Consider the following 27,740-nt stretch of genomic DNA (forward strand, 5'->3'; position numbering starts at 1 on the left):
GCTTTAGTGTGGTCTTGTTTGTAAACATTTGGGTAAATGCCCAAAAGTGGGATTGCTGGGTCATAGGGGAGCTCTATGTGGGAAAGCACCTTTCTAACTTTCCCTCTAGTCCCCATCCAGTGATTGAAAAGCACAGACAACCTCAATGCTAGATGTCAAACTTTGCTGGACAAATACAATATAAACAGAGTTGGAAGCATCTTTGTTCACCCCCAATTATTTCTTTCTCATTGAGAATTAAAGGAAGGAAGGATTCCCAGAATGGCTGTCTACTCTGTGAACACATTACTGAAGAAGCAGTAAAGGTCCCTGATTTTATTTATGTATTTATTTTTTTACTTTATTGTTTTTGTGTAGTTGATACACAAAGAGGTTACAGTTACCTGAATCAGGTACGATCAGTACAATATTGTAAAGATGTTATACAGAGGATGGCGGCTGAGGGAGGACATGAAGGGGTAACTAGAGGAACAGAAGAATGACTGAGGGAAGAGTAATGACAGGGAGGATGAGGAGGGATGGTTGAAGGAGGACCTGGAGAAATGACTGAGAGAGGACAGGAGAATGAGGGAAGACATGGAGAATGGCTGAAGGAGGATGAAGAGGGATGGCTGAGGGAAGACATGGAGGAATGACTGAAAGATGTGGGATTTGAGGGATGATGGACTCATGAGGGAAAAGGCCCTCATGGTTGTGACCAGTGCCTCATAAAGCATCAATTTGACTTCTCTACTGTATGTGGACATAACAGGGAGATAGTCTCTGGAAAGCCAGACATGAAACCCCACCAGACCCCCAAACTGCGGCAAACACTGCTTGGACCTGTCGGCCTCAGGAGCAGGGAGAAGCAGCTGTTTGCTCTAGCAAGCAGTCCACAGTGCTGTTCCCAGCTGGGCTCAGTAGCTTTCTCAAGACTGGAGGCCACATGAATGACCTCTGCCTCTGGTAGACAAACAGAAGAGAAACAGACATTCCACATTTAGAATATTGAGCAAGAAGCCACTCAAGCATACTTGTTGTCCAGTACAAAACAAATCTTCCAAAGACAGTGAAACCTTCCAGATACCTGCTCTTTATCTTTCTAGCAGTTTTTTTTAGTACTTTCATTTCATTAAAATATGTGCATAATGTGATGCTGGCAATTGCCTATGGTTAAACTTAGCTACATAATTAAACTACTCACCTACTTCCCACATTGATCATTTTTATTCCTGGGAATGCTCACTACAATGAAATCTGACTTAATGGTATCTCAGCAAATGACTGCTAGGTGCTGGCAACTTACACTTGTAATCCTAGTTACTTAGGAGGCTGAGATTTAAAGATTACCAAATCAAAATCCACCTGGGTAGGGAAGTTCATGAGACTCTCATCTCTAATTAGCCATCAAAAAAGCCATAAATGGAGGTGTAACTCACTGGTAGAATGCTAGCCTTGAGCAAAAAAGCTAAGGGACAACACCCAGGTCCCAAGTTCAAGTCTTAGTACCAAACAAACTAAAATGCTCCATTGCTAAGAAGTTTAAAACATTGGTTTGCTGTCTAGTGTCACTAATGTGAGAAAGTGACATAAATGGCTGCAAATAAACCAGTGTCATTTATGTTCCACTTTCCTCCTATTGGAATTTACAAGACAACTTCTACTTTCATAATTAGTTTGTGATGGTTCTCCTCCTTATTGGATTGCATTAAGTAACCCCACAAAAGTGAGTAAAACATGCCTTGGCCAGACTTCATTTCTCTCTGGACTTACTTTCCTCCTAGATTCCTGACTGGTAATAACTTTTTCTTTGCATGGGTTATTGCTGATATTTTTTTACACTAAATCTTTGTAAGGAGTAATAACAAAAGTAAACAACCCCATTATTCCAAATGTATTGGCTGACTTTTTTTTAAGGCTTGCAGATCTATTTGAAATCATACATGGTTCTGAGCTAAACAGGATCTTAGCCATCACTCTACCTCCTGGTTTTCACCTCCCTTCAAAGCCCTATCCTATTTTTGTTTGGCCAAGCCATGGCTTGTTCAAGGACATAAGCTGTATTGAGGAAAAAAAAGCTAGAACTATAAATCAGACTGCTTGAAAACTATTTCCTGCTGACCCATTGTTAATTCCATTACTCTGTTGTTAATTACTAGATTAAGGCTATGGGATGTGTTATTGTAAGATGCTTTGCTGGGTCCTGTGAATTAACTAAAAGTCCCTCAACTTTGTATCTGTGTCCCTTGATCTAAGCTATTCTGTACAGTATTCAACTTTGCAATCTCTATAGGCTCCAAGAAAGCCCAAAACCAATTTACTGTGAGAGGCAAACTGTTACTCAAACAAGTAATGCTTTCTTCTTATTAACTTAAAAAAAAACAGCCAAAATTTCAGGAGGCTGTCCGGTTCTAGTAATAAAGTGATGGCAATTTTCCAGAATACCTCTATTGGACAAGACTGAGCTAATGGGCAAACAAGCCATACCTTCAATTTTCCACTATTTTAACTCTACATATTTCTCATCTTTTGCCTTCTTATTTAAACTGAAGCCAATGTCTGTACCTATGAAGACGTACTAAAGTGTTGTCTTCCCATGGGTGCATATAATAATATCCTTTCTCAGCCCTTTGTTATGTCTCTTTCCTTGGCATTTAGGGACAGACCTAACTTGGGACTCCTGGATTTCAGGACAGGGGTCTAAATACCTGGTTTCAGCTTCATGTATATAAAGTAGTATCTCATAATCTGGCACAGAATAGTTGCTCCAGTCTTTCTATTTATTATCATTGTGATTATTATAATAATGCATGTCATGAACTTGGCCTATGCCAGGGATGAAACTTACTATAGGCACCATTTGTCGCTTTGAGACTAACTTACTTCATTTTATATAATTTTTTCTAGGTCCATTAATTTCTCTGCAAATGACATATCACCTTTCTGATAGATGAGCAAAATTCCACTGTATGTATGTATGTGTATATATATATCACATTTTCTTGATCCACTCATCTTCTGTAGGGCACCTTGGCCGTTTCCGTAATAGTGCTGCAATGAACATGGATGTGCAAATGTCCTTACCAGAATCTTGGCTTAGTAATGCTCTGGGTAGATGCCCAAGAGTGTATCACTGGATCAAAGGGCAGGCCTATATTTGTTTCACCTTGGTGATGTGATATGGGAAGCAGCTCCTAGAAAGTGCTCACAGTCCTGGACTGGTTTCAGCAAATGCATCTTTGATTGTAGCTTGTAAGTGTTCTTACCCACCCTAATCTGTACATTAGTTTCTTCTACTCTTCAAAGAAATATTCTGAACAGTTATGGTCTACAACTTCCCATGTGAATAGGAAGGAGATGAGGGAGTGTTACATATCATCCTGTGGGCACACCTGGAACATGGAAGTGGCTGCACCAACTACCTAGGCAGCAAGGTTTGAGTAGGGAATGTCCTGAGTAGTCACTTCCAATTTTCCAAAGACTAGCACAGAGAGAAACTTTGGATTCATCAATCTTAGATGATGGAAGAGATTTCCCCTCTGGGTGAAGTAGAATGTCTTCAGGATTTTTTTGGGGGGGTCATTCAGACCTAGTTGCTCCATCACCCTTGAAAAGCTGGAGTGATGGCCACGGGAATAGAAGGCAAGTATGACTGATCATTGCCATTGCCAGGCACAAGGCTTTTCCTTTAAAGTCTTGGGGGAATCAGGAAAATTGAAAAAAAAAAGTCAAAATCTCTTCCCAATTCCAAGTTTTAAAGTGCAGACCAAAGGTACTTGATTCCAATTGCTGGGCCATGGGGCAAGGGGAGGAGAGCCCAGAAGGATTTATGTATGTCTAGGAAGGTCAGGTATGAGACATCAGTAGATACAGAAAGCAATTTCTGCATTTCCAACTACTGTACAATTTTTCCTCAATGTTAGACATATTTCTCTGTGGGAGCAACACTTGTTCTGAGAACTTTTTCCAGCAAGATCTTTCTAGTTCTCATGGCATCCCACCAATCTGAGTGTAATACAGCCTCTTACACATTACTTCTTTCAATTTTGGCTTTCAAATCCTCCCCTCTCCACCTCTCTGCATGGATATGTCATAGGGAAAACAGCCAATGTTTAACTATGCTTTTCATTACTTTCTTACTCAAGCTTTAAACATGTTTCCATGCCAAAACTATGGACACTTTTTTTCTCTGTGTGAGAAACTAATCTGACAGATTTTATACTACATTGTTTTTTCAGGCTTGGGAAAACTTTGTATTGAGTCTCCTGGGCTCTGCATCATGCCCTTGAAGTTTCTAGGGGCATATATGTGTCTTAGAGATTTGCCAATTGTCTGTAATTACATTTTATGCTTGATTTGCAGAATATTGTTTTATATGGAATCCTGTCCAAAGGATACCTTTTTACCTAGTAGAGGAGGTGCTGTATGCAAAACTGTGATTGCAGTGGACAAGTTAGGCCATTTGGTAATGTCATCTGCTATAAGCACTCCTTTGCTGTTGTTTGATCTTTTATTTATTTTAATATATTTTATTATCTTTAAGTATTTGTACAAAGAGATTATAATTCAACATGTCAGTTTAGGAATACAATGTGTCTTGATCATTGTCCCTCCTTTCATCATTCTCCATCCCTCGCAACTCCACCCCCAATTTTCCTAATTTCATAGAGTATGAATTGAGTATTATGATTGAATTCTCCTCCTTTCTCTCTTCATTCATTACCACCTCACTTGACCTCTTCACACATATCTTAAGTATCAGTTTCCTGGTATTCATTTTGTTAGACTGATGGTTACCCTAAGAGTTACACCATTTAGTTGGTTACTCTAAGAGTTACACCATTTGAATTCTCCCATGCAAATACAATACTTCGGTTACATTTACATACATGTGCCTATGACTTCGTACATGTTTACTTATACATTTATAAATTAGAATGAGGTTCTACAAATGAGAAATAAAACATGTCTTTTGTCTCTCTGGGATGTATTTCACTGAACATAATTTTTTCAGGTTCTTCATTTCTTTGCAAATGATGCTTATCATTCATCCTATTTGATGAGCAAAATTCCATTGTGTATATATACTATACCTTCTTGATAGATTCACCCATTGAAGGGCATCTTAGCTGTTTCCAAACCATGGTTATGGTGAATCATGCAGCAATAAACATGGTTGTGCATGTGGCTTTACTATGTCAAATTCACAAGACAATGATTCTATTTTATGAGTGTTTTCAGTTTCAGTGTATGGCTGCTTTCCTTTGCCTAAATATACTGCATGTACCCATGCACCCGTGCATTCATCTGTGTGTGTGTGTGTGTGTGTGTGTGTGTGTGTGTGTGTGTGTTGAACTGAGGCTTGAATTCATGTCTTAGGTGCTGTTCCTTAGTTTTTGGCACTAAAGACTGGTGCTCTACCACTTGACCACTTGAGCCATAGTTTCACCTCCAGGTTTTTGGTGATTAATTGGAGATAAGCATCTCATGGACTTTTCTGCTCTGACTAGCTTTGAACTGCAATCTTCAGATCTCATCCTCCTGAGATGCTAGGATTACAGGCATGAGCCACCAGTGTCTTGTTCACATACAGTTTTACTGATGATGACTTTCAACAAACATTTAATAAAAAGATAGTATCAGTACTAAGCCAAATCTTATTTATCACTAAAGAAGAGAAATGCTTCCCAACTCATTTTAGGAGGCTAGCATTACTCTGATATGCAAACCAGATAAATAAGTGAAATAAAACTATAGGCTAATATGTAGTATGATCATGATGCAAAAATTATACACATTATTTTATCAGTTCAAATCCAGCAATTCATAAAAAAGAAAATGTAAGCTGGATGCAGTAGTTCACACCTGTAAATTTAGCTACTTAGCAGCCTTAGATCTGAGAACTGCAATTTGAGGTTAGCTTAAAAATGTTTTGCAAGAACACTGTACCAACAGCTAGGTATGGTGGTACTTGCCAGTAATCTCAGCTTTGTCAGAGACTAACATTAGGAAAACCACATTTCTAGGTCAGTCTGGGCAAAAGTGTTCCCAAGATTCCATCTCAAGTAAAAAACCTGGGCATGGTGATGTGTGCCTGTCACCCGACCTATGGTAGAAAGTGTAAGTAGGAGAATATCAGTCCAGGCTAGCTGGGGCAAGATTTTAAGAACCTATCTCAATTATTCAGGGCAAACAAAGCTGGGAATGTGCCTTAGCAGTAGAGTACATGTCTTGTAAGTATGAGGCCCTGATTTCAAACCCCAGTAACACAAAGCAAAACAACAACAACAAAAAAAACCCAACAAAATGAAATGAAACATAAAACCATGGAAAATACTTTTTCTGTTTTTGTTCTAGGAATTGAACATGCTTTACCACTGTTCTACACTTGCAACAACAGGCTAGATTCCTCTAGACCAAATGAGATTTACCTGGAGTGTGTCAGGATAGTTTAATATTCAATGATCACTCATGCTATCAGCTGACTACAAAAGAAAATGATGCTTTCAATAATACTAGAAAAGTGGGCTCAGTGGTAGAGTGCTTGCCTTGCATGCTTGAGGCCCTCAACACCACATAAGCAGAAAAAAAAAAGCCAGAAGTGGCCCTGTGGCTCAAGTGGTAGAGTGCTAGCCTTGAGCTGAAGAGCTGAGGGACAGCGCCCAGGCCCAGAGCTCAGGCCTCACAACTGGCCCGCCCCCCCAAAAAAATACTAGAAAAGTATGTGATGACATATTCACTCTGTTTTGGGTAGGATTTTTCAGCAAACTAGGAATGGATGGGAATTTTTTTATCAACCTGATGAAGAACATCTGTGGGAAACCTATTACCATCACACTTAATGAAGACTAAATGCTTTCCCCCCTAAGGAAGAGAACAAGATAAACACATGAATTTTAAGCAGAAGCTCACAGCAAGTGTGAAAAGACAAGGAAAAAAAGTATCCAGATTGAAAACAATGAAGGTAAATAGTATTTGCAGGTAATATAGTATCTTTAGAAAACATTGTGGAATGGACAAACAACAAAAGAAACCCCCCAAACCTTGGAGAGTAAATGAAATTTGGAATGAACTAAGATAAATACACAAAATAATCACATTTTTTGTACTAGGGACAATAGTCAATAGTTTTACAAAATAGAAGAGAGTCAATGATTTTATAAAATAGAAGAATTTTATTTATGCTCATGGCTGTGTGTGGGGAGTGGTGGTGTCATGCTAAAGGAAGACTGTTGTTTTGGCTTAACAGGTCAGAACCAGTCCAAACTAATATCCACAAATTAAGCCACAAAGACTCACAACTTCTGGAGGAAGCACACTTCACCTTCAAGGATAGCTTTCATGGGGAGGCACCTGGTCCTTGTCTTGATGGCTACCTTTTCTGGGATACCTATCTGGTATAATTATTCGGGTATAATACTTGGCCACTGCATTCTCAACTCATGTTTCTTAAGCTTGTTTCTGGAGTCCATCAAACTACAAAGGGTCATTTAAAAAGGAGCCTCATAGTAACTGTCCTCCAGAATTTTACCATAGTCCACTGAAACAGTGCACAAATCATATCCAATTGATAAAAAACCCTTCCTTGCGGATCCCAAAATGCCATACCCCACTCTGCCCTCTCTCAGCAGGAAGTAGCCTGGAGTGGTTATCACCCCTACTAAGGGCAGTTAGGGGAGGGAGGGGACTGAGGTAAAGATAGGGGAGCTGCTCAGTGGTAATAGATATAACACATGGCAGATAACATGGCAGATAACCACCAGTATACTTCTTGTTTCCCATAGTGCTATAAAGTCCCATTTAAACACTTCTTCCTCTAATGCCCTGGATACCTGCTCAAGCAAAAGAGCCAGGGATGTGCATATACAAACCATTAAGAAATCAGAAGAAAATATGGGAAGAGCCCTGCACTGTACAATCTCCCTCTGAAAGGACTCCATCGGACTCTCTATCCAAATGGAGTGTCTTGCTACTTTTTCTCATGGCTTTCCTTATACTTTTTTTTAAACTCACTTTTCTGTTTTTCTTTCACTTTCAAATAAATTTAGTCTGTTCTCTTTTTCAAAAAAGAAACTGAAATTAAAATTATCATATGTAATGGTATTAATATTCTGAAAGAGCTGAGGGTCGAGTCTCACAGCAGCTGTGAAAGACCTGTGCTCTAAAAATACATAAACTGGTGAGAGAAATTTAAAAAGACCTAAACATTTGGAAGTGTATAACTACCTCATACATCAGAAGACAACACTACTCAGATTTTTCTAGAATCAATGAGACCCAAGTCAAAATTCTAGTAGGCTTTATTGTAAGATTGACAGACTGATTTAAAAATTTATATAAACATAAAAGATCCAGGAGAAACTAAATGTCTATGGATTTTAAAAATGAAGTGTTCCATAAGCTCAGCACAGTGGCATAATGATAAATGGTACAGACAATAGACAGCCCATGTTTAAAGCTAATCACATGTAAATGAAAACTTGGTTTTTCAGAAAGGTATAAAGCAATATTCTGATGAAGTCTTTTTTCAAGGGAATATTCTGAAACAATTGACATAATAAGCAAAATAATCTATAAAATTTCTAGAAAAACTTTCAAATTAGTGAACTGTAGTTTGGAAATGATTTCTCAAATGGCACACTGAAATAATGATTCATAAAATAACAAACTGGCCACGTAGCCATTATCAAAATGAAAGCGTTGCTTTAGCACCATTACCATTAGAAGAACACTTCCTCTACTGGGGAGATCCTAACACAATACTCCCTGACAAATAACAGGAATCCTGGTTGTTTCCTCAGATCTCCAAACTTAACACCAAGAAAATAAACAGTTCTAACTTTTGTAGTGGCAAATATTTTGATAGGCATAATCTACACGAATATGATTATCAAATCAGCTCCTGGATTCTTAGCCTTATGCATTATTATGAAAATGCAAGTTAAACCCAACTTTACTGCATGTGAATGAGACTCCAGGGGAAATAGAACCCTTGGTTAACCACAAGGTGAATGTCAGTCATTAGACTAGGTTGAATGAAGTACCTCATGCTTTTAGTACATGCTTGGCGCCCCCACAGTACATTCTGCATGATTCTATTTCTATGAGATCCTAAAAAACTTAAGCCAATCTAGTTGCAGAAAGCATATCAGTGACTGCTGTTTATGGAGGCAAGACAGGGAAGGGAGAAATTCCATAAAACCATGAAGAAACCTTTAGACCAGATGGGTATGTGTGCTACCTACAGGTACCACATCGACATGGTTATGGTGTCACCAGTGTGTTTATGTCTAAACGTATCAAACTGTATCCTTCAAGTATATCCAGTTGGTTTCCTATCAATTGTATCTCATGGAAGCTTTTAAGAAAACAGCAAGCTAATGCTATCAATAATGAATAACTAGCAAGTTTATGGAAATACTTGCCAAAATCTCTTAGCAGAAAGCTTCTTTAGAGGAGAAAAATGAAAACATCTTAGTCTTAATGTTCAGAGAAAATCTCTTATCCCTGAGTCATGGTTTCTTGGAACTAACAAGCAGAAGTTACTGCACAAGCAACATTCACAACTTCAACAATCTCAGCAGTCATCAGACAATATGTCTCTGTGTATTTATCCCTAAAATATCTTAGGAGGCAGCCAACTTGGCTTATCTACAGTCAAACTGAAAAATTAATGAGGTATTGCTGCAACCAATTAAAATCTAGAACTCAGATGAAAATCTTAACTTTAACAAACAAGATGATCCTACATTCTGATAAAGTTTGATAGCTAAATAATTGTTTTGTTCTAAAATACCCTTTTCTCAAACAATTTCTTCAGAGTTAATTTTTCATACACTGGCCTAGATCCCAAAGTTGTTCATCTGGAGAGACCAGCCAACTCCATACCCAATAGGTCTGACCCCCTAGGCTGCCTGCTGATGTATTTCAAATGGATGCAAATAATTGAGCTCCTGGGCTTTCCTGTGACAAAATGCAAAGGTTGGGTGACTTCCAACTTGTTGGTAACCCTGTAAAGGGACTGTCATAAATATTCAAGGAATAAAGTGGAAACATTATAATTTGGGTCTTTTATTTCATGGAGACTTAGTATAGGTATTAAATGAAAAAGCTTGGAACACATTTTATACCTTTGTAAATCTCAGTCCCCCCACCCCCCAAAAAATGGACTTAAAAATTAACATGGCTTGTTGGGTGCAGATGGCTCAGTTCTGTAATGTAGCTCTCAGGAAGCTGAGATCTGAGGATCAAGATTCAAAGACATATTAACTACCAAAAAGCTGGAAGTAGAGCTGTGGCTCACTTGAGTGCCAACCTAGAGCAAAACTGTTCAGAACAGTGCCCAAGCCCTGAGGTCAAGCCCCAGTGCTAGCAAAAAAACCAACAACAAAAAAACAAACTAAAAATTAACATGGCTACTGGGCACTGGTGGTTTATGCCTGTAATCTTAGCCACTTGAGAGTCTGAGATCTGAGGATCATGGTTCAAAGCTAAGCTAGGTAGGAAAGTTTATGAGGTTATCTCCAATTAAACATCAAAAATGAAAAAAAAAAGCCTTAAGTGGACCTGTGGTCAAGTGATAGAGCACTAACCTTGAGCACAAAATCTCTTGGACAGTGCACAGGCCCTGAGTTCAAGCCCTAGGTCTAGCGTGTGCATGCATGCATGCATGCGTATGTGCATGCATGCATGCATGCGCATGTGCACGCACGCGCACGCACACACACACACACGGGTTTATTCTTAGAATTAAATAAAAAACTCACACATATGGGCTTATTCTTAGAATTAAATTAAAAACAAATGTCACTAAACAAAGCCTCATACAAAATAACTGACACAAAAATGATAGCAATTTCCAAGTGGGATGATAGCACTCAAAATTAGATTGCCTAAAACCCAAGTAGGTGATAGACTCTTCTTAAATGTTATGATTAAATTTCTAGTCAACGTTGAGCATTTTGTTATAAGGATAACCTATTTAACAAACACCACAGTTTTTATTACCTATAAGCATTATTTCATAAGTATTAACTCACTTAACAGGGTAAAGTTATAGAAAAGCTACTCTTTTTTTGGGGGGGGCGGTCATGGGGCCTGAACTCAGGGCCTGGGAGCTGTCCCTCAGCTCTTCAGCTCAAGGCTAGAGCTCTACCATTTGAGCCACAGCTCCACTTCTGGTTTTTTTCTTTTTTGTGCTTATGTGGTGCTGAGGAATGGAACCCAGGGCCTCATGCATGCAAGGCAAGCGTTCTACCACTGAGCCACCTTCCCAGCCCCAGAAAAGCTACTCTTATATTTAATCTCATTTATGCATTATATTATGTTTTCTACAAATAATACCAAGAAAAGAATTAAGTGCTAAAAATCATAGAACTAACAATATAATTAAAAATTAAGAATAATAGAATTAAGTTTTCCCAGATATAGTGTTAACAGAACTTAATTTTGGATCAGAGATAAAAAGACAGTAGTAAAAGCTAAGAAAAGGTGCAAAATAGAGACTTGTTTTGTTGTTGAGTTGTACTTTCCTAAGTTACTAATGCTATACAAGTTGGAACTCAGTCCAAACAGAAAAGCTTATCATGTATTAACCTTCACGGAGAGAAGTTTAATGAAAATCACACCGTGTATAGCTTATTTACACATATACCCAAATGGCAAAAGGAAAATAAACCCAACATTTCTTGGTTACATCCTGCAAGCATACCCTGGGAGACCCAGTGCCCAGCACACTACATCACACTGCAGCCCCATGTCTTCCCATGCCAGCCCCCCAAATTAGGAAAGACATCCAGGTATCTCAGTAAGAAACAGCACATCAGCTCTCTGAAGAACATACTGAATATAAACTGAAATCTATTTCTTCAAACATCAAACCTATTTACTCCTTTAACTATACTGATTGTAGCCATCAGGGATGAAGTTTTCTTGAGCTTCCTAATTAAAGAAATTATTTTTTTCTTTTCTTGAGACAAGGTCTGACCAAGGTGACCTCAAATTCATGATCCCACTGCCTCTACCCCTCAGTGCTGGGGTTACAGGCATGGCTATTATGCTTGGTTTAAACTATTGCTATTGCTTAAACAAAACCAAAATATTAGCTAGCCCCACACCAAAGGAGTCACACTCCCTCTCCCATGCTCCTGGCTTAGCTTTTAAACTGAATTTGATGGTCCATAACCAGGGGCTGGCACACAGAGCAGGGCAGTGTGAACACAGTGGGTAGGGACACATCAGCAATGATTGTTCTCGAAAATTACTTATTATGTGCCTCAACTAATGGCTCCTCTGTGCTTGAGTTTGGAACACAGAAATTTCACATTATGTTAATATCCACATAACTAAAATATACAGGTTTTAGAAAACGAGGTGAGAAAACAAAACTGATCCAAGAGTTCCTGAGAGCCCAATGTGGGGTCACCCTGTTAAATCCTGGGCATCCAGAAGCCTGTAAAGATCTTTCACAGATGGCAGAACCCAGGCCTAGCTAGGCGGCCATGAGGAGGGATTGCCCTCTTCCAGGAAGATTCTTGTAAGGAGAAAGGTTCCAGAAAGAAGTGTCTGTAAAGATCTTTCACAGATGGCAGAACCCAGGCCTAGCTAGGTGGCCATGAGGAGGGATTGCCCTCTTCCAGGAAGATTCTTGTAAGGAGAAAGGTTCCAGAAAGAAGTGTCTGGACTATGTTTGGAGGGAAGAAAAAAACAGTGAGCTGAGTAAGCAGAAGGGGGCAGCTCCAGTGAAGGGAGGGGTGCAGTGCTGGGGTTGCAGAGTGCATTCAGGGCCCTGACAGTATGATGGAGATGAGGCTAGGAGAGGGAGACTTGAGTGTGACTCCTGAAAACGCCTAATGCCTTCAGTGGTAAATATCTGTGGTTCTCCTTGGCACCCACATTATAGAAAGGCATCCTCACCCCAGGCAGGCATGATTTTCAGGCTGATTTGTGTCCATCAACTAGCTCTTTTGGACCTCCCTGAATTCCTGCTTGACTGCTTGCTTGTACTGTGAGCTTCCCTGTGTCTCAGCCATAGCAGCTGACTGGCACCTGCCGATCAACATCACCTCTTTCTCCATGGCCTCTTCCCTCTGGCACTGCCACACCCTACTACCTCACTCTCCTCAGTGTGGACTAACTCCATACAAAGCCACCAAAATGAGGCCAGAGTGTCTAAACAGGATTTTGGTATATACTATGCTTAGGAACTATTAATGCCAAGATTCAAGATTCCTGAGCTAGAGCATTTATTACTATTAATTCAGTGGGGACCATTTCATCTTTGGTGGCAGTGTTAAGAACATCTGGAAGGACAGCTACACAGTACAGTCCTAGGCTGTAGAGACATCCCATGAAAATGCCCTGTGGCTTGGTAACTTGGTAAAAAGCAGAAGTTGCTGTGTGCCCAAGGTAAGGTGTCATGGCTGGGTAGGAACTCCCTCAGGATTTTGTAAGTACCACCCATATATGTAGTTACTCATTTTGGGGTGACCAATCACAAGATGTGGTATATGTTCAAATGGACTCAGAGTCCAAGTTTGTTAGTTTGCCATTTATCAGCAGCAAAGTAATTCATATTCTTTCTCTCTTTCCTTTCTCTGTCCCATTCTCGATGTTTTAAGACTTGTTGTGTTACTCTGGTTGGCCTCAAAATCACCATCCTCCATGAGCTTCCTGAGTTGTGGGATTATAGGCTTGCACCAACCATGCCCAGTGTATTTTCTTTTTTGGTTCCTGTTTCTCACCTTTTATATAAACAGAAATGAGGTCTGTGTAAGGCCTATGGACTAAGTCACTTAATCATTAATACTACTCAAAATGAGACCAGTAATTTTCTTATTTTTACATCCCCTACCAACTTTAACAAATAAACAAATGCTATACATGTGGCTACTGCTCATGTCTTCTGCTGACACAAGGTAAAAGGGAAGGATTACCAGAAGTTTCTTAACATTAAAATAACATGATTTATACCCCCACCTGCAATTGGATTCCTTTCACTTGAATTTATTGTGAAAATAGTATCCTGGAGGAACAAATGAGTCTTTCTATGCTGTTTATGTTTACTAAACCTCAGGCCATCTAAAGCAAGACTGTAGTAGCAATCCTGTGTGGGACCACAAACATCTGGATTATCTAACTGCTTGCAAGGCAGACTGCCACCACCCTGAAGCAGAGCTCGTACATTCTTCATTTTCCAGAGGATGGGCCGGGTTGGTTCTCCGAACCATGAGAGAGAAACCCAACCCAGACCTTTACTTCTCTTTACATAGAAATGATTATCACACAATTCATATAAATATAATTAATGATATTGAACATTAACATTCTTTGGTTCATTCTTTGGCATAAAATTCTTTGTCATATAATGAGTGCTGCCATTTGATTACACCTCCAACCCAGGTTTTTGCTAGTTAAGTGGAAATGGAATCTCAACAACTTTTCTGCCTGAGCTGGCTTTGAACCAAGATCCTCTGAATTTCTAAATTTTGCTGTTTCTTTTGGTCACATCATTTGAACTCTGAAATAAACAGGAACGTTTCCTTCATTAAACATGATTTCTTTTCTAATCATTGTGATTTATAGAAATAGAAAATAAAAAAGGGTAATAGGACAGCCATTGTAGATTTACTTAATATAGTGTCATTTTCATGGGAACAGCCTAAGAATTATCCCCAGTGCTTCCCATCCTTTCATTCTCCACCTTCAAAATTTAATGTGAACAAAGCCACAGAATAACAAATTGAAAGAGAGCAAACAAGTTCAGCCTTGGAGTGACTCCCTTGAAAATTTTGGTGTCAGAATAAAAGCCAGTGAGTAAGAAAGACAGCCTAAAGCTGTATCTGCATTTTACTGTTTATCATATGCAAAATGTTCATCAGTAGGACAGAGAACTAAATACATGGGTTCGGACTATCTATCTATCTATCTATCTCTATCTAAATATATCATCTATTTTCTATCTATACACTATATCAATCCATTGATCACTATCTATCATCTTTCTATCCAGCCAATCCTATTATTTGAATTCAGAGCCTATGCCTATTTAGCTTGCTTGGCTGGTACTTTGCCATGTGAGTCAGGTCTCCAGCACAGCTTTTTGCTGGTTATGTGTAGATGTAATCTCAAGGATTTTTCTGCCCAGAATGGGTTCAAACAGAGATCTTAGCCTCTGGTGTAGCCAAGATTATAAGCATGTGCCACCATCTCTTCCACAGTATCTGTTATATAAAGAAATGATGATCATTTATTGCTGCTTCCTGCCCTGCCCAGCACATTTACCTGCTTTAGAACCTGAAATCTTTGGATAAGAAAAAGAAAATAAAGCTCACTGTATGCCAAGACTGCTTTTAGATGAACATACTTCAGAATTACTTTAAGTATCATCTTTACAAAGAAATCAGTCAAAAGTGTGCTGCCAAGCTATTAGAATTGGCTTTTAGAAGAGTTCCAGAGAATACAGAAGAGTTAAGCTCATTACAGAGAGGTGCATTTAAAAATGTCCATGGGAACTACACACTCATGACAGCACAATACATGCTTCTTCCACTTCTGTTCCTGTCCCCTACCCAGCACACCATCTTTGCACAGCTCAGCAGGACAGAAGTGGCCCAGTACTCCTAGATTTACAAAGCTGCCCACACAGCCTTACAGGTAGAACTAGGTAAGGATCTATGTAAAGGGACAAATCTGAACATTTATCTAGTTCCACAGCTTGAACTCAGTGTGTTATGCTCACTCAGCTTGTTTGCTTGGCTGGAATCATACCATTTGAGTCATGCTCTCGCCTAGTTTTTTGCTATTTAAATCATTCTTGCTTCATCTCTTACAATGTTATATGTTTGCCTGCCTGAGGAAATTCTCCATGAAAATACATTAGCTAATGCAAAGTTTTAGTTTGCTATTTTCTTAGCAATACTTGCCAGAATAAGAGTTTCAATAGGGCCTTCTTCTGTTAGATTATTTCCAGTTGTATACATGGTCATTTTTTTCTATTAAGTAGATTCATTTCGAAAATTTATTTTTCTGGATGAAGTCCAAAAAGTGTGATTACTAATACTTTTTTGTGGCTATAATAGGCTGAATTATCTCAAATTTTGGAAGAATAATTTAACTTTGGATAAGTGTCTCAATCTTCCTATACATACACTTGTCACTATCCAGTAGTGAGTCTTGAAATTTGTTTTAGAAAATGCAATCTTATTACCCCTGTATGCCAAAATTGAAGAAGTTCATACATTCTCTTTCTTGATCCAACACCTAATATTTTTGGATCACTGGGTTTCAGAAAAAGTCTTACCCTAGAAAGAAAGGAAACCTCTGATCTGTGTCACACACTGGCCTGGGATTGCCACACATAACATCCATACTGTTGAAGGCAACACACATCACGAAATTAACATGGAACCTTGGGGACCTCCAGCAGAAACAGCATCACACAGCCCTGGAGAGCCTCTTCACACTAAGACAGCAAAGGGCCACTGTCTTCTCATCCTGAGTTTTATTCCATTTAGATGGTCAAACCCCATGGATGACTATGGTATAATTTAGCTAATCATTGAACACATTGCAGCCTACCAGAAACATATTCTAGAAGAACATTTCATGGCAGAGGAACATAAACAATTTCAGTACCACATTACAAAGCAACATGTGCAGTAGGATCCAACGTCTGTTTTTTAAAATGTCCATTTATGCATAGGAAGAATAAATACATTAATCAATTTAGGGAGCTGGGAAGGTGGCTCAGTGGTAGAGTACATGAGGTCCTGGGTTTGATTCCTCAGCCCCACATAAACAGAAAAGGCTGGAAGTGGCTGGGAAGGTGGCTCAGTGGTAGAGTGCTTGCCTTGCATGCCTGAGGCCCTGAGTTCGATTCCTCAGCACCACATAAGCAAAAAGAAAAAAGCCAAAGTGGCGCTGTGGCTCAAGTGGTAGAGCGCTAGCCTTGAGCTGAAGAGCTGAGGGACAGCGCCAGGCCCAGAATTCAGGCCCCACAACCGGACCCCCCAAAAAAAGAGAAAAGGCTGGAAGTGATGCTGTGGCTCAAGTGGTAGAGTGCTAGCCTTGAGCTGAAGAGCTGATAGCGCCCAGGCCCCAAGTTCAAGCCCCATGACTGATCAAAAACAAAAATCAATTTAGGTCTGGGAGGTAGAGTTGCATCTTTTAAAGAATATGTATTTTTTCCTCTCTTTTCTTTCCCTCCCCCCCTCCATCCCTCCCTCCCTACTTTCCTCCCTCTCTCCCTTCCTTCCTTCTTTTCTTGTCCTTTTTGTTTGTGCCAATACTAAGGCTTGAATTTAGGGCTTGGGAGCTGTCCCTTAGCTTCTTTGCTCTTCTAGTGCTCTACCATTGAGCCACAGCTCAACTTCCTGCTTTTTTGCTGGTTAATTTCAGATAAGAGGCTCATGGACTTTTCTGCCTCTCTGGCTTCAAATCTCAATTCTCAGATCTCAGCCTCCTGAGAAGCTAGGATTACAGATGTGAGCCATAGGTGTCCAGAAATGTATTTTCTTGTTTTTTTTTCAAGCTTTCTATATGCTAATGAACAGTCTGACTATTAAGGACTTAATCTAGGAGATGATAGTAACAGACTTTTAAATTGTTAAAGAGATTATCTACAAAATATATATTGATAATAAGTTCATGGCAATAACTTACCTGAGGCAGGTAAGTTATTAAACTTTCAGAGCTATTACTTGTTGTCCAAATCTGAGATATCACTCTTTTAGTTCAGCTTATAGGCTACTACGGTTTATTACTAAGTGTTTGGAAAAGAAAATATTTCAGAAAGTATGAAAATAAGAGACACACATTTTGATGTCCATAAAAGTTTCATTGGAATACATCCCTACTAATTCTTCACATCTTGTTTTTGACTGTTCTCAAATCACAATAGTCTCTTGAAAGACTGTGACAGGGATTTACAGCCTTCAAAGACTGAAATATTGGACTGAAGATTGCCTGATCCATTTTTGGGATGATTACAGTCTTTGTATTTCCCATTATCTGCCCCTAGATGGCAGAAAAGATCCTAAACTACACACACACACACACACACACACACACACACACACACACACACACACACACACACACACTGCATTCACACAACATACACAAAAAGATCCTAAAATGATAACACACACACACACACACACTACTGCCCTAAACAGAATATTTAAATTTCCAATTAAGTATCCTCTAATAGTTGGTCCTCACAATAGTACAAAACATTTGTGGTTTCACAAAACTACAAATAAAAGTCTAAAACAAATTAAAGTCCAGAACTACTGTCTTCACTAAAACTTAGGATTTATTCTTTCCTGCATAAAGTAAATATGATGCAATCTGTACCATTAGAGAGTTCTTACTTTTGATGTATCTATATATGCATTTATTCCTTCCTGCCTAATAAATAAATATTATAAAATACGCACCATTAAAAAGATTCTCCATTTTTGCTATATCTACATAATGTTCTATTCTCATTAGATTGAATAAGATTTGTTGAGTTTACAAGTCAATGTTTACTTTAACTGAACTTAAATGGTATTAGAATTTGACTAACATTTGTCAGTATTATATGGACACAGCTAAAGCTTGGTATTTTTTATAATCAAATATGACAAAAAGCACATATACAAACTCTGTTGGGGTCTGCTGAAAGAAGGATGTAAACTTGAATAGCAGATAAAATAAGTAATACTGCTCATAGTCTTTTCAAATATGATTTTCTCATTTCAAAATAGGAAGACAAGACCATCCAGTGGTGACAGAGACCAGGAATCTGGAACAATGTTCATCCCTATAGCCTTTCCTGACATTTTGATTCCTTTTCTGCAATATTAAATTATGGACTTTTTCACAGACAAAAAAAGGGTTAACTAGGACAATAGATAAACCTCTACTGATGACCTAGTGTAAGTAATTTTGTTGTCTTTATCTTTCTTTTATGATCTGTCATATTTGTTGCTAAATATCATGAGGCTTCATGAACAAATAAGTCCCCAGAGTATCAACATTTGCCTGTTCTGCACCTAAGTAACTAGAAAAACTTGCATACTACTTCCTAAAGTCCACTGAATATTGAAATTTTCTTCACTTAACCTCTAAATATCTTTCAGGGATCTAATATAGAGGCATATTGTACATGTGTATTGGATATTGATTTCTCCTTTAAATTAGTGTAATTCTTAGCACAGTTTTGCTATATACTTTTTTGTTTTATATATGTGCTGGTTCTTTTTTTGTTTTGTTTTATTAATAGGTTTTTTTTATTGTGAAAATGCCGTACAGAGGGGTTACAATTACATGAGTAAGGTAATGAATACATTTCTTATCAAGCATTGTTGCCTCCTCCTTTGTTTCCCCTTACTATCTGCGCCCTCCCACCGCCTCCCCCTGCCAAAGTTGTAAAGTTTGTTTTCCGACATAACGTCTTGTACATCTTATTGTTGCAATGAGTCCCCCTGTATCCCTATTTAAACAATTTGTTTTTTCCCTTCCCCTCCCCAAATTATATCAACATCAAATACAGTGAAAACAGGGGTTATACCATGGGGGAGGGACAAACAAAGCAACAAAGAAATCATCGTATAAATATGTTAGAAACAATAACAAGAAAGAAAAACCATTTGAGTCCTTATCTTGGGGTTCATTTCACCTAACATCAACTTATCTGATTATCAACATTTCTGCTTGTCTTGTATGTGCTGGTTCTTAAACAGATCACATCATTTGTCTTGTAGACACACATTCTTGTGGACCTATTTAAGTTATGTCTATCCTTTGCATGTCTTATACATTACAGGTTGAGTCAAAGGCTTGATACTATGTACTTCTGATGCTACAGAGAAGTCTGAAATATTAGGCCATCTCATTTTAGATAATGTTATTTATTTATTTAGTGCTGGTCCTAGGGCTTGGACTCAGGGCCTGGGTGCTGTCACTAGGCACTATCGCTGAGCTTTTTTGCTCAAATTTAATGCTCTACTACTTGAGCCACAGCTCTACTTTCAGTTTTTTGATGGTTAATTGGATTCAAAAGTTTCACAGATTTTCCTACCTGGCTTGGCTTCAAACCATGTTCTTCAGGTCTCAGTCTCCTGAGTAGCTAGGATTATAGACATGAGCCATAGACACCCAGCTAGAAGTGTTAATGTTGATCAATTGATTAGGAGGTTGACTACTTTTGTAACTTATAATGTTTTTCTTTGCAATTAGGGAACAATCTAATGGGGTTACACTTTGATATTGGACATCAGCTTTCAACTCACTTGAAGTAAGAATATCAGGCTGTAGCCAGATCAAATACTTCATTAAGGGGATGGACAGATAGTAATTTTCTGTTGCTACTTTCCTTTCCTGGCATTATCTTGTCTCTAACTGAGAAAGGCCTAGAATCCTTTCTGAAACTTTGAAAGTGCTGGATTCTTTCTCTCTAATTTCCATGTTCATGGTAAGAAGTTGGTGTAATAGTCGCTTTTCTATCAAGGCAAATTATTAGAGTTCCTCCTCTCCTCTCTCTCTGTTTCAATGGATTTTGGTTTTGTTTGTTTTTCTTTTTGTGTTTTTTAGTACTGGGGCCTCATGCTCAGATTATAGTATTTTTGTTTTTAAATTCTTATATTCAATTCATTATTATTTTTAATACTTATTTCATAGTGGTCTTTTTGGCCCGTGAAAGCTTTCTAGTTGAATGCTTAAGACATGCCCTTGTTATTTTTCATCAGTTCTTCTGAGAACTCTTTTGACAGCTAAGACCTTAAGGGATTAGGGTCCCAGGACACACTTTTGCTTCTACACTGTGTCATCTAAGGCCAATAGGAGTAAAGTGCTATATTGCTTTTCCATTTCACCAAATTGTGGCTTACCCCCAATAATTGGCATCCAGAAGCCATCCTGAATGTTCAGAGCCTAACCAGACCCTAAAAGACTTGGTGAGGAACACCCTCAATTGCTTCAGCAATTTCTCTTACCTTGCATAGTAGTCGTTGGGGGGAACTGCTTCTTGAAAGAATTGGAACTGATATAAATAAAGCCCAATCAGGTGCCCGGCAGTGAAAATTGCCAGCAGAACGCAGAGACAGCTGAACAGCAATGGGTCAAATGTCCGGCACCAGGACCACCAGGTACACAAACCCAGGAATACAAAGAAGTAGACAGCTGATGTCAAAGATGGCAACATCATGCCTGAGGAGAAAGAAACACAATCAGGTAAAAGGGGACAGTAGTGGACCTTCATCTGTCATTCAGCAAGTGTACTGATTGGAAGTGGTGTCAATTTCCTCCCTGCATTTTAAAACAATCACTCAAGTTTTCAAAATATTAATCACAGTCTATTGATATAAACAGAATACTGTTATTATGTATTGCAAAAAAGTCATACAGTAAAGAGTAATTTTACATGTACACTAAAAAGCACTTGATGAAACTGAGCTGAAAATATTAATTTTTCATACCAGTAGAATTTACATTTATATTTAAATGTTTCCCTCTTTCTTCTTCTCCCAGAATCCTTCTGAAGCATATGTAGATCCACTCCAACTTTTCCTTACACCATTTTCTTTAGACTCACTTATATTTTTCGATTGACTAGGATTTGTAATAATATATGCAATGGCAGCTAAAGTCTCCTGAAAACTTTGTCCTACCTTTAAGATCTCCAGAAAAGGACATGTAAGATCAGGCAACCCTTTATATATGTCTTAAAATATTTTGTGCATTTAGAAAGAACTCCTCATTAAAATATTGGGTTTCTCCCATGAAGAAGCAGCTATTGCATTTTATTTTGTGTGGATATGTGATAATATTACAGCTTTAACTCAGGGCCTGAGCACTGTCCCTTAGCTTTTTCACTCAGTTTCTAGCACTTGAGGCAGAGCTCTACCTTTGGTTTTTTGCTAGTTGATTAGAGATATCATGAACTTTTCCCCTGGGGCTAGCTTAGATTTGAGATCCTCAGATATCAGCCTCTGAGTAACTAGGATTATAGGTGTGAATCACTGGCACTGAGCCAGTTGAGTTATTTTTGTCTTTGGATTGAAGCAGTCTTTGTGATTGAAGGAGTGCTGGTGGGCAGCAGGATGGAAGGAGGACAGAGAATGAGATAATATTATTAGGAAATGAGCGAATGGTGGCCAAAATTTAAAAGAAGTGTCTGAGGTGGAAGATTGCAATCTAACTTGGAAACATAAATAAGTTTACCCTGGATAGTTAAATTAAGCTTTCAAATAACTGCATGTAAACAAACATGCCTTTGGAATGTGCTGGCCATGGGCATATTCAACTCACTAATTGCAAGAGATCACCATTCAAATATTTTGAGGATGAAGTAGAACTGTTATTCTATTCTAAACACAGAAAATGAAGTTACTTAGATATGGAAAAAGATTATTTGACAGAGGTTAGCAGAAACCATCCTCAAACACCAAAGCTAGAAGTGAACAGGAAAAGAACTCTCTTTATGTGTGGTTTCTATGAGTGGCCGGCTGGCTTAAAAAAAAAAAAAGCTACAGTATTGTTCTAGTGTCCTGGAATAGATTTGTTACCAGCTTTTCTTTTTTTAAAACCATGTCTTTCATTGTTCCTCACAGATCAACCTGTTCTCAGTGCAGCCTTAGTATAGAACACACTCACCGGAGGAGCCCAGTAAGATGGTCACTACAACTTTGCCTGCTGTGGTTATCATGTTGCCAATAAATTCCTTAAGTTTGGAAGCAACTGAGGCCAGCCTGCGGAACATTTTTAACTTTGCACTTTCTTCCATCTCTCCTTCCACACCTTCTCCTTCATCTAAATCCTCCTCATAGATTAGTGCCTCTTCTGAGTCCATTTTTTCTCCTTCAGCCTAAATAAATAAAAACAGAAAATATTATATTGCACATCATTGACAACTCACATGGCAGGTGATACAGGTCCTAATTTCTGAATTAACCAACAAGGTCAATTTCACAAATCAGGAAAGCATTCAGATCACCAGTTCACACCTAGGTCTTTGATAGTCTCTGCAGTGACTTCAAACCACTTGGAACTATCCTGAAGAAGATATTTGATATTTCCTAGAAAATTTCTCTAGTCATATATTCTTGCGTAGTTAGTTACCTATGTGTGTTCATTTTTATAGGCAGAAGAAACTAAGAAGTATCTATTGACAATCTCAGTTTGGGTCAGTCTGGGTTCGAGTCTTCAAATTTAGTTTTCCTGCAAGGTTCTAGGTGGTTTAAAAGAACAACAGCAGCACCTAGCTTTCAGCAGGTCATCTTAGTTCACTATTGTAGTATTTCCTGAGCAGAAGATGAGCAGTCTCCAGCTGCTTGGCTAAGTATGCCAGTAACTCTTATGTTTACACTTTCAGAGAATGTCACACTGGCTGCCCACTGGTGGGCACAGTGACTTTGTCATGTAGGGGAAACTTGGATACCAGATCTATATACATCTCCATGCATTATTTCCCACTGGAAAAGATATGCAATGGTGATTTTGCTACTTGGTTGGTAAAGACTAAGTTGGGAATTTTAATTTTTGCTTATTAAAAGGGTAAGAAACTTTTAAAGAATCTCATATACAAGCAATATCTCTAAGACAAAAAGAATGTACCTGACTTGTAAAGCTGTTTGCATTTGTTCCCCAGACCAACAGCCTGCACATTTGAGGCAGTGCAGGACAGCTGGCCACTGAGCCACAGGGCTTAGGCCCAGTCAGACATCCTGAAAGATGAAAGAGAGAAGCCTGGCCCTCCAACCTCCCATGTTACAAGTTCTTTCAGCTCACACATTTGCACTGGTTCTCAGCATGTTTCATTCCGTGGCTGAGAGGGGAGAACCCTCATAAATAACATATACACATGTATACATCCATACCATATACACACAAATCCCACACTTAACACACTCATATAAACATATATACACACATGCATACATACCTATGCCCATATACATGCCCTCAGAAATACAGCCTAACACACACAGGCAAATATACAAATAACCCCCCACATGTCCATGCATATATATGTACATACATACATATATATATATATGCATGCACACCTTCACATACACACAGACCTTCCCAACATGTATGCACACACACATATATCCCCTTATATATATACACACATAAACATACCCTCCCACACACATGCAATACACAAAAACACATTTATGCTCACATATATATGCACATACCCTATGGACACATGCATACATGTGTAGACATGCACACATACACCCCAACAGGACCTGGTCCTGGGCTGACTTCTGGTCACACAGGTAAACTTGGATTCCACTCTATTCTATTGCAACAATGTTTGGACCTGTGTACTTTTGTTTCATTCACATCCATGAATTTAGCTCAGCACAGTTGATAAACACTTGAAAAGAACCATGTCTATCCCGAGCACATACAAACATTTTCCCCCTAAACAATACAGAAGCAATCCAGGGGTAAATGCAAGGATATGCACAGGTTCTGTGCAAATATTATACTAGTTTCGATAAAGAACTTGAGAACACATAGACTTCTCTATCCATAAGGGATCTTGAAACTAGTCACTGTGGATACAAAAAGATCACTGCTTTCATATTTTTTCCCTGAAGAAGAAAGAACATCTCATGCTTTTTTTTATTACAATGCTTTTATACATACAAGGTCAGTGTGTCTTAATATATCTAGGAAGAGATATAGCAATAAAAATGTAGACAACTAAAAATAAGCAAACAAGCTAAGCATCTCAGTAATAAATGCTACTCAGAGAAGTCATGTAGCATGAAATGATTGAGACTTGAGTGGGTGACTGATTCAGGAGGAATCTTTCCTAGGAGGTGAAATTTAAGCCAAGACCCGAGTGTCACAAAGTCATCAGCCATGTGGCAGTCCCAGGGGACAGCATTTCTGTCAGAGGAGCAAGATGATCAAAGACTCTAGGGAAGGCAATGTGTCTCATGCCATAACGTCTCCCACTCCTTCAGAGGACAAGTCCTAGATTTTTCATCTCTCATTCTCAGAGGATGGCCTTGCTTTCTATTTAACAGAGGGAAGATGAGAAGGTGTAACTAGTCCATCAGATTACCTCTCCAGCCTGCCTGTGATTCACACTCTCAGGCTTCCTCTTGAACTAGGCAAGCTCTACATGCTCCAGCAGCCTCAGGGCACCAGGATGAAGAACAGCTTCGTCATTCTCCCTTCAGTCCTGTCTTACATGTTCTCCATTTCTCTCAGATCACTCCATTCAAGAAAAAAATATGCATTGATTTCTGATCTTAGAAAAACACCACTCTACCAACAAGCATCCAGCCCCCTCCAAGTAAAATTCTCCAAAAAAAATTGAGAATCTGTGGCATATGGCTGGGGGACCAAGTTGGCAAATCTGAGGTAGGAATGGCAAGTAGAGTCCAAATCAGTTCCTGTCTTTTTGTCTTTTGCCGAGAAGGCTGTTTGGAAGTTTTGTCTGGAAGTATCAAGCCAGCAGCTAGCTCAGTGGGTTGGACAGAAGTGGTCCAACTGGGATTCCCTGGCATACTGGTGGATTTTACATCAAGGCTTTAGTGGGTTCCCTTGGGGAGAATTCAGAGGTGGCTCACCTCTTGTGTGCTGCCCACCTGGGACCACCTGACCTTCCCACTCATGTCCCTAGAAACAGATCAAGCAGGGAAAGATGTAAGGAACCAGAACCTACAGACTTTTGCCTCTGTAACTGGAGAACAAATGGGTCTCATTCCAGGTCTCCTCACGTTTATGGCAGAATCACTATCAGAATCCATCCTGTGCAGCAGCACCTTCCTGATGCCAGAGGAGCAACACATGGCAGGTCTCTCTCCTGGAAGGAAGTTTGTTTGAGTTCTTTGCTCACTTCCCTCGAAGAGGAAGCAAAGAAAGAACGTATCAAGGGCCGCCTGGGTCACAGTTAACATGCTGCAAAGTTTCCTATCAAATGACTTATGATTCAATTACATAATGGCTACGGATGTAGATGAAATCAAATAGAAGTCTGGTCGAGGAGCCTTGCTAAGGTCACACAAATGCATTTCCCTGACCTCTGCTAGGCACCCGGCACCTCTGTGATGTCTATGAACAGACCACTGTACTTGAGATGTTTGGAAGTTTTATACCACAGCCCTGGGGTCCCTTGTTAGAAATGCTTTTCAAACGCACTAAGGTGGGAGAGAGAACAGAGTGAGGTGGCTTTGAGACTCCCTACTATCCCAGTCAGTGGGAGGCAAAACCACCATTAGTCACCTCCATTGGCCTGGCTTCTGAGCCTGCAGGCTTTCCCCTTCAGTGACTCATCTGCTGAAGTGTAAACATGAGCAAGGACTCACCCTATCATATTTACTAACAAGAATCCTTGCTTGCTGGAGTCTCAATCTGTCCATGCTTAGACTACAACTTGGCCTTCGGAGCTAACAAGAAGTAGCTGGATAGAAAGATTTAACTCCCTTGGTCCTGTGAGCTATCTAAAATGAAGTAAGTCAAATATTTAGAAAGTCAAATATTATAGCTTGAAGACTTATTAGCCTTGTCAAAATCTAAAGCGCATTTTAAAGACTTTTAAGTCCTTTGCTTCATCTCTTTTAACAAGTTGCTGCTTTCAACAGGAAATCCTGTCATATGTGACACTGTGATGAGCCTGGAGGATTTTATGCTAAGTGACATAAGCCAGGCTCAGAAAGACTAGCAACTGCATGATCTCACATATATGCTGAATTTAAAATGTCAACCTCCTAACTAGAGAGTGGAATAGTGTTTCCCAGTGGCTAGGGGAAGGAGGTATGCAGAGAAAGAGGAGAGACTGGCCAAAGGCTATAATGTTTCACTTGGACAGGAGAAAGTGTTCTGGTTATAGATGGTACATTGTGGTTGCTACAGTATTTACTAATGTATTATGTATTTCAATATAGCTAAAAGAGAGGATTAAATATTTCCAATCCAAAGAAATAAGTATCTCAGCTAATAGATGTGCTCAAAAAGCAGGATTTGATTAGATTATACTATGATTTATTCAATTATTTAGCAAATTGGATACTATAAATATCATAAATCCTATTGAAAAGTACAAATAAAATTTAAAAATGGGCTTATTATCTTGCTCATGTAACTGTAACCCCTCTGTACAGTACCTTTGCAATATATATATATATATATATATTTAAAATAAAAAAGTAAAAAAGAAAGAAGGAAGGCAGCAAGCAAAGGAAACAAAAGAAAGTATTATCCATGTATTGAAAAAAATAATGGAATGCTGCAAAACATCTTTGATTTCAAACTTTAATCTCCTGCTTTTTAAAAAATTTTATTTTATTGTAAAGATGCTGCACTGAGGGGTTACAGTTACATCAGTAAGGTAATGAGTACATTCCTTGTGGAGCATTGTTACCCCCTCCTTTGTTTTTCTCCTACTATCCCTTCCCTCCCCGACCTTCTCCCGTCCTTTACCCCACCTTCCCCTCCCCACCCTGAAGTTAGTAAAGTTCCTTTCCAACATAGTGTCTTGTGAGCATCATTGTTACAATAGGTTATCCTGTAATCTGCTGCTTTAGGAGATGTCAGCCTCCTTAGCAGCTCAGATTACAGGTATGAGCCCCATGTGCCCAGCAGGGTAGAACGTTTCTTTCACAAAGAGAGGTCTATGTGCTGTGGAATTAGTTTCATACAAAGCCCTCTATTCTCTGCACCCAGATAAGAACTCAACTACAAATCAGCATCCACATCTCAGACCAAGTTGCACAAGCTGTCCTTTCTAATCAATTTTTGAAACA

At 39.0% G+C, this 27,740-nt stretch overlaps 1 protein-coding gene across 2 annotated transcripts in view; it reads right to left on the reverse strand.

The window, feature by feature from the left end:
- Positions 1-27,740, reverse strand: part of Piezo2 (piezo-type mechanosensitive ion channel component 2) — a 427,547-nt gene that overhangs the window by 154,885 nt on the left and 244,922 nt on the right. For both annotated transcript variants that reach the window (XM_013035844.1, XM_013035843.1), the window contains exons 6-7: positions 22,621-22,831; positions 20,961-21,174 (exon numbers count right to left, since the gene is read on the reverse strand). In XM_013035844.1, the coding sequence (XP_012891298.1) occupies positions 20,961-21,174; positions 22,621-22,831 (425 nt within the window). The remainder of the gene's footprint in view (positions 1-20,960; positions 21,175-22,620; positions 22,832-27,740) is intronic.

The sequence above is a fragment of the Dipodomys ordii genome, unplaced genomic scaffold, assembly GCF_000151885.1.
Source record: "Dipodomys ordii isolate 6190 unplaced genomic scaffold, Dord_2.0 Scaffold226, whole genome shotgun sequence".
NCBI lineage: Eukaryota > Metazoa > Chordata > Mammalia > Rodentia > Heteromyidae > Dipodomys > Dipodomys ordii.